This window comes from Buceros rhinoceros, unplaced genomic scaffold (genome assembly GCF_000710305.1).
Source record: "Buceros rhinoceros silvestris isolate BGI_N320 unplaced genomic scaffold, ASM71030v1 scaffold5139, whole genome shotgun sequence".
Taxonomy (NCBI): domain Eukaryota; kingdom Metazoa; phylum Chordata; class Aves; order Bucerotiformes; family Bucerotidae; genus Buceros; species Buceros rhinoceros.
In genome coordinates this window covers 2,848-8,555 of record NW_010429615.1, presented here as the reverse complement: position 1 = coordinate 8,555, position 5,708 = coordinate 2,848, and the positions used below count along the sequence as shown (strand labels likewise).

Below are 5,708 nucleotides of genomic sequence, written 5' to 3'. Positions count from 1 at the left end.
TTCACGGCGGCAGCTGCAGCTTGTGGTTTGTGGGGCGGGGGGGCGAGTTTTACGGCTTTTTTTTTTATAACGGAGGATCCTCGGCTGGAAGGTGTCTGGTTTGAGGCACCTCCAGACACCTCTGCTCATTAAAATAGAAATTAAAAGCGGTTAAGCAATTAAGTTGTATTTTTTCCCGAACAACGTGAGCTCGGCATGGGAGCAGCTCTGCCAAGAGCCACGTGCTGCTGAGGGGGCGCGTGGCTGGAGACCCTGCCAGGACCGTCGGGAAATACCCCGGCGATGCCTGGAGGGCTCCCAGCCCAGGAGGGGCTGGTCATGGGTGCGGGGCAGAGCTCCTTGGGCTGGTAATAGCGTCTTGACCCTGTGGAGGCACGACAGGTGCCACATGGAAACAGCCAGATGTTTCTGTCTCCGTGTCCCTCCAGGCTCAATGCGTCACTCGGAGCGATCTCAGATGACTTTAAAACCTTCTCAGCAGCGTTTCTAACTTGTCTTTATGGACATAAAACTAATTTTATGACCTGCCGAGGGTTGTGAAAGAGGTTTGGACAACCCAAGTCAACCCTTCTCAGAGCAAGAGGTTGAACCCGAGTGCATCTGAAGGTGTGCCTGGGAAACCTGGTTTTTGTTGGAATTCAGTGAACCCGGCACCTGCCATCGGGCTCAGAATGACTGATTTGGCTAAAACAAGGGTCTCCCTCGAGGGTGTGGTGTGTCAAGGGCTTTGCAGTGCTTCGTCACCGTCAGAAGAGGCTCAGAAAGGTCCGTGATGAGTTGACAGCTGCAGTGAAAGGAATTTGATTTGGAGTTGGGCTTCCAGCACCAACAATAGCTTTGTTTTTCTTAGCTCTCGAGGGAGTGTTTTGAGGCAGGTCATGGTGGTGGTGGAGAGGAGGGCATCCTTCCAAGCCCTAAAACAATGAATAGAATCAAAAAAAAGAGAGATACCTCCACTCCCCTGACAGCGGGCCAACTCCCTGAGCGCATAAAAAGGGGCACTCAGCCACTGCACCCACAGGACTCACCTCCTCCTGCCTCCGACCTCCTCCTGTGCACCACGCCGCTTGGCTCTTCTCGCTCCACGGGTTGACTGTTGGGGACCTGACACCATGTCTCGCCAGTCCTGCGGTCTTGGCAAGGGATTCAGCTCCAGCTCCGCTTGCTTCGGTGGGAGGAACAAGGTCACGTTCAGCTCTGGGTCCCGGGTGGCATGCAGGGGACCGGGCAAAGCTGGTGGCTTCAGCAGCAGGAGCCTCTATAGCTTGGGAGGGAGTAAAAGCACATCACTGGGAGGATTTGGTGGAGGTGCTGGTGTCTGCAGAGGTTTTGGAGGCCAAGGAGGCTTTGGCCTTGGCTATGGTGCTGGAGCAGGATTTGGCGGAGGGGCTGGAGGTGGCTTCGGTGGAGGTTGTTTTGGTGGCTTTGGTGGCTTTGGTGGTGGATTTGATCGCGGGATTGGAGGACAAGGCTTTCCCCCTTGCCCACCGGGTGGCATCAAGGAAGTGACCATCAACCAGAGCCTGCTGTCCCCCCTCAACCTTGAAATCGACCCCGAGATCCAGAAGGTGCGAACACAAGAGCGGGAGGAGTTGAAGAAGCTCAACAACAAATTCGCTACCTTCATTGACAAGGTGAGAGTGGCTTCAGCCCAGGGGCAGGAGGTAGAGGTCTGAGCTCACCACAGCTCATGCAGGTTGCAGTTAGTGAGACATGTCCGGCCAACAAGAGCCAGAGAGCCTGGCCCCCCTAAAGAACCCCTGCAGGCAGAGAGATGGGGGCTGGAGAAGTGACTTCCCAAGGTTATGGAGAAACCTAGGAACAGAACCTTTGGTTCTTAAGACCACGATGCTGGTGCTAAGCCATGGGACCGCGTACCCTCGTGCTGAACATCCTCAGAGGAGTCTCTGCTGATGGGCTCTGATCATCCGTGTGCTGAAGGAATTCGGGTGTTTTGGCCTGTTTTTAAGGAGAAGGTGCCAAAGCCGCAAAGTTCACCGTGTTTCTCCCATTTAGAGGCTGTGAGAGGGAGAGTGACCCACATTCGGCCGCTCCTCCTGGAGCTGTGGTCAGACCTACCCCTGGGGTCCTGGAGCTGCTGCTCGCTGGAGATGAGAATAGGCAGGAAAGTCAAAAAGGAAAAATCATGGGATGCTTTTGGGAACAGCCTGACTCTTTTTCTACCCACCCGGCAACCATTTAGGTGCGGTTCCTAGAGCAGCAGAACCAAGTCTTGGAGACCAAGTGGAAACTCCTGCAGGAGCAGAGCGGCACAGGGCCGGCTGGCCGCAACCTCGACCCCTTTTTTGAAACCTACATCAGCAGCCTGAGGAAGCAGCTGGACCGTCTCTCGGGCGAGAAGCACCAGCTGCAGACAGAGCTGAAGGGATTCCAGGACATGGTGGAAGACTTCAAGACCAAGTATGTCATTCTCGGTGTGGAGGTGGAAAAATAGAGACAAAAACTTATTCTGAACAGCTGGAAAATGGGAAGAATCCCGAGAACCGGCATCATTCCACTCATTTAATGATTAGGAGAGGCAAAAGGTTTTGGGGAAGTTTCCATCGACTAGGTTTGACAACAGGATGTGACTTTTCGAGGTGTTTCTCAGTACGTCTCAATTGCCTGAGCTATGACTCAGGAAACTCCACCGTTTGTCTTCCACACTTAAGAATCCATGACATTATGATTTAATGAACTAATTAGATTAGTTGCTAAATCCTGCTATAATTTCCTCATGGATTTCCTCATGGATTCCTTCCTGTAATATCCGTCAGCGTTTGAAGCTTAGAGCTTCCTCTGGAAGGATGACGAGGGGTTAAAAAAGAAAAAAAGATTATTTGCCTTCTATAATTTATTAGATTAATTTGTCCAGTCGGAAAACTGGAGAGTTTCCGAGAGAACAGGGAGAACAAAGCCTGGAGAAATGCTTCCACTGAAGCAGTTACAAAGAACGGTGGGAAAGCAAGTCGGGGACTCATCAGGGTCAGCCAGGCCCTTCCCTTTGCTCAGGCTGCAGGTCGAATGTTGACGTTGTTTTGGAGATCATCTCCACCACTCAACACTCTGCAGCAAACTCTGCCCCATGGAGCCATTGGAAATAGCCTGTGGTGAGGACCTGAAGGTCCTTGGGTCTTGTAGAAGGAGGTGGAGTGGCCACAGTGGCCAGGATTTTGTTCAGATGGGGGTAGGAGTCCTCTCTGCAGGGATTCTGGAGGTGGCAGGAGCCAGGGCAACTCTATCAAGGCGAAGTGCTGTTGTTTGACCATAAATCTTGCCACGGCAGGTCTGTTCTTGCTGCACTCATGAGTCTGAGGCCGACAACGTCTGGTTGCCAACAGCGGCCAGAGCCAACGTAAGCCAGGTTCAATCATCTCCCTTGTTCTCAACAGGTACGAAGAGGAAATAAACAAAAGGACGGCGGCGGAGAACGATTTTGTGCTCCTGAAAAAGGTAAAATGTCCCCGTTTCATTTAGCCTATCTCGGTTCAGGCGGTGTCTTGCTTCTGTCACTGCTTGGTCATCAGCAACCAGAAACCAGGGCCCCTTTGCTGGGGAAAAGGAGCACCTCAGGGCTGCCGGTGAATGTTAGACGAAACCATGTGTGTTGGGAAGAGAGTTTTCACTTCCTGTTTCTGCTGCAGGACGTGGATGGAGTCTACATGACCAAGGTGGATCTTCAGGCCAGCATAGATTCTCTGCTAGATGAGACTAACTTCCTGAAGAGTCTTTATGAGGCGGTAAGTGGTCCAGCTGCTCTCCAGAGGGGGCTGCTGGGATGGACAAGGGTTGTGACACAGGGGGAAATTGTGGCAGTGCTGAGCCTCATCTGGTGTGAACTGCAGGAGCTGGCTCAGATGCAGAAAACCGTCTCCGACACCTCCGTGGTGCTCTCCATGGACAATAACCGAAACCTGGACCTGGACAGCATCATCGCCGAGGTCAGAGCCCAATACGAGGAGATCGCCAAGAGGAGCCGAATGGAGGCTGAGGCTTGGTACCAATGCAAGGTGAGCACCAGACGTGGCTTGTGCTCACCAGTGTCTGAGGAGGTGGAAGAGTTACTGGTGGTAGCTCAGACCATGCTGAGCTCTGGGGTGTTACTGGTACTGATCTGGGCAGACTGGAGAGGATGTGCACGTGCTCACCTTGGCTTGCATGGGGTGGTGCTGAGAGCTGTTGTGAGGAGCCACTCGCAGTGGACCTAACGTGCTCCTCTCACTTCTGCCTACCAGTATGAAGAGCTGCAGGTTGCTGCAGGCAAACATGGAGACAGCCTCAAGGACACAAAGATCGAGATCTCTGAGCTCAACCGCACGATCCAGAGGATTCGGGCTGAGATTGAGAGCGTGAAGAAACAGGTAGGGGTTGTGTTTTTTGAGAAATGGGTGTGAGCTCTTGGTTATGACCTTCAGAGCTTCCCTAAAAGCAAACAGTCTGGTGACAGTCACTGGAGGTGGGAGGGAACCTGCTGTGTTTGCTCACAGCTGAGCCTGAGTGGCATCATGGCTGTCCCTGCCCCACTCATCACACCCGTGTCTTGCCCTCCAGCTTGAAACCCTGCAGAGCTCCATCGCGGATGCCGAGCAGCGCGGGGAGGAGGCCCTCAAGGATGCCAGGGCCAAACAGGCTGAACTGGAGACAGCCCTGCAGAAGGCGAAGCAGGACATGGCCCGCCAGCTCCGCGAGTACCAGGAGCTCATGAACGTCAAGCTGGCCCTGGACATTGAGATTGCAACCTACAGGAAGCTGCTGGAAGGAGAGGAGTGCAGGTGGGTGGGGGTAGAGCAAGAGCTTGTGGCATCTCGCTAAGCCAATGGGAAGAGCAGGGGACCTCACATGTCCTCTGTTAGAACATCCTCGGTGTTGCCATTAGCGATGGACTGTTGTCCCATAGCTGCTGTTGCTCATGCCTGTGGTCTGATGGACCAAGCCTGGCTTCACGGAGCTGGACCAGTCCAGGTGCTCTGGCTGGAGCCGACGTTCTGTCTCTTTTCCTTGCAGGATGTCCGGAGAGTGTCAGAGCACCGTCAACATCTGTAAGTAGCATTCCCGCGGGAGCACGGCGGGCTGGGGTCGATGCTCCAACACTTTCTGGTGGCATCAGAGGTAACTTCGTGCTTTCTGTTCTCCTCTGCAGCTGTGGTGGGAGGTGGATACGGCAGCGGACTGTGCCTTGGAGAAGGAATCGTGTGCGAATCTGGAAGAGGAAGAGGCAGCTGTAACACCGGCGGTGCTGGCATCTGCTTCAACCTGGGAGGGGGCGGATTTGGCTCTGGGGCAGGATTCGGCTCCGGAGGGGCAGGATTCTACTCTGTGGGTGGAGGGCCTAAGTCAGTGTTAGGGGGGTCTGGCACCATCCTGAAGACCACCACCAGCTCCGCGTCTGCCCCCCGGAGGGTCTAGGAAAGTGAGTTATCTCCCCCATCCCCAGCACCCAAAGGAGAAAGGTAGCAAATTTCATGGTGCCCACGCCCACCCCTTTGTTGCCGAGGTGATTGGTGATGTCCATCTATTTCATTTCAAACCACCACCACCATCCTCCAGAAACTGCATGGAAAGGTGAAACACGGCCACGTTCACCAGCTGAGATTCCCCACGGTGTTTGAGAACTGCCCCAACGCTCCCCTGGAACCCACACGAAGCTGCTGGTTATCCGGGTGCTGAGGACTGGCCAGGAAGCAGGACCTGCCCATTCGCTGGAGAGC

At 54.1% G+C, this 5,708-nt stretch overlaps 1 protein-coding gene across 1 annotated transcript; it reads left to right on the top strand.

Annotated features, from left to right (window-relative positions):
• Positions 1 to 1,112: 1,112 nt before the first annotated feature.
• On the top strand, positions 1,113 to 5,316 carry LOC104499207 (keratin, type II cytoskeletal 4-like; the record flags this gene model as incomplete). Its single annotated transcript, XM_010142681.1, has 9 exons — positions 1,113 to 1,634; positions 2,204 to 2,421; positions 3,393 to 3,453; positions 3,645 to 3,740; positions 3,846 to 4,010; positions 4,236 to 4,361; positions 4,552 to 4,772; positions 5,005 to 5,039; positions 5,141 to 5,316. Coding segments are annotated over exons 1-9 (1,620 nt in total), but the record flags the coding sequence as incomplete, so codon positions are not given.
• Between the last annotated feature and the right edge of the window lie 392 nt (positions 5,317 to 5,708).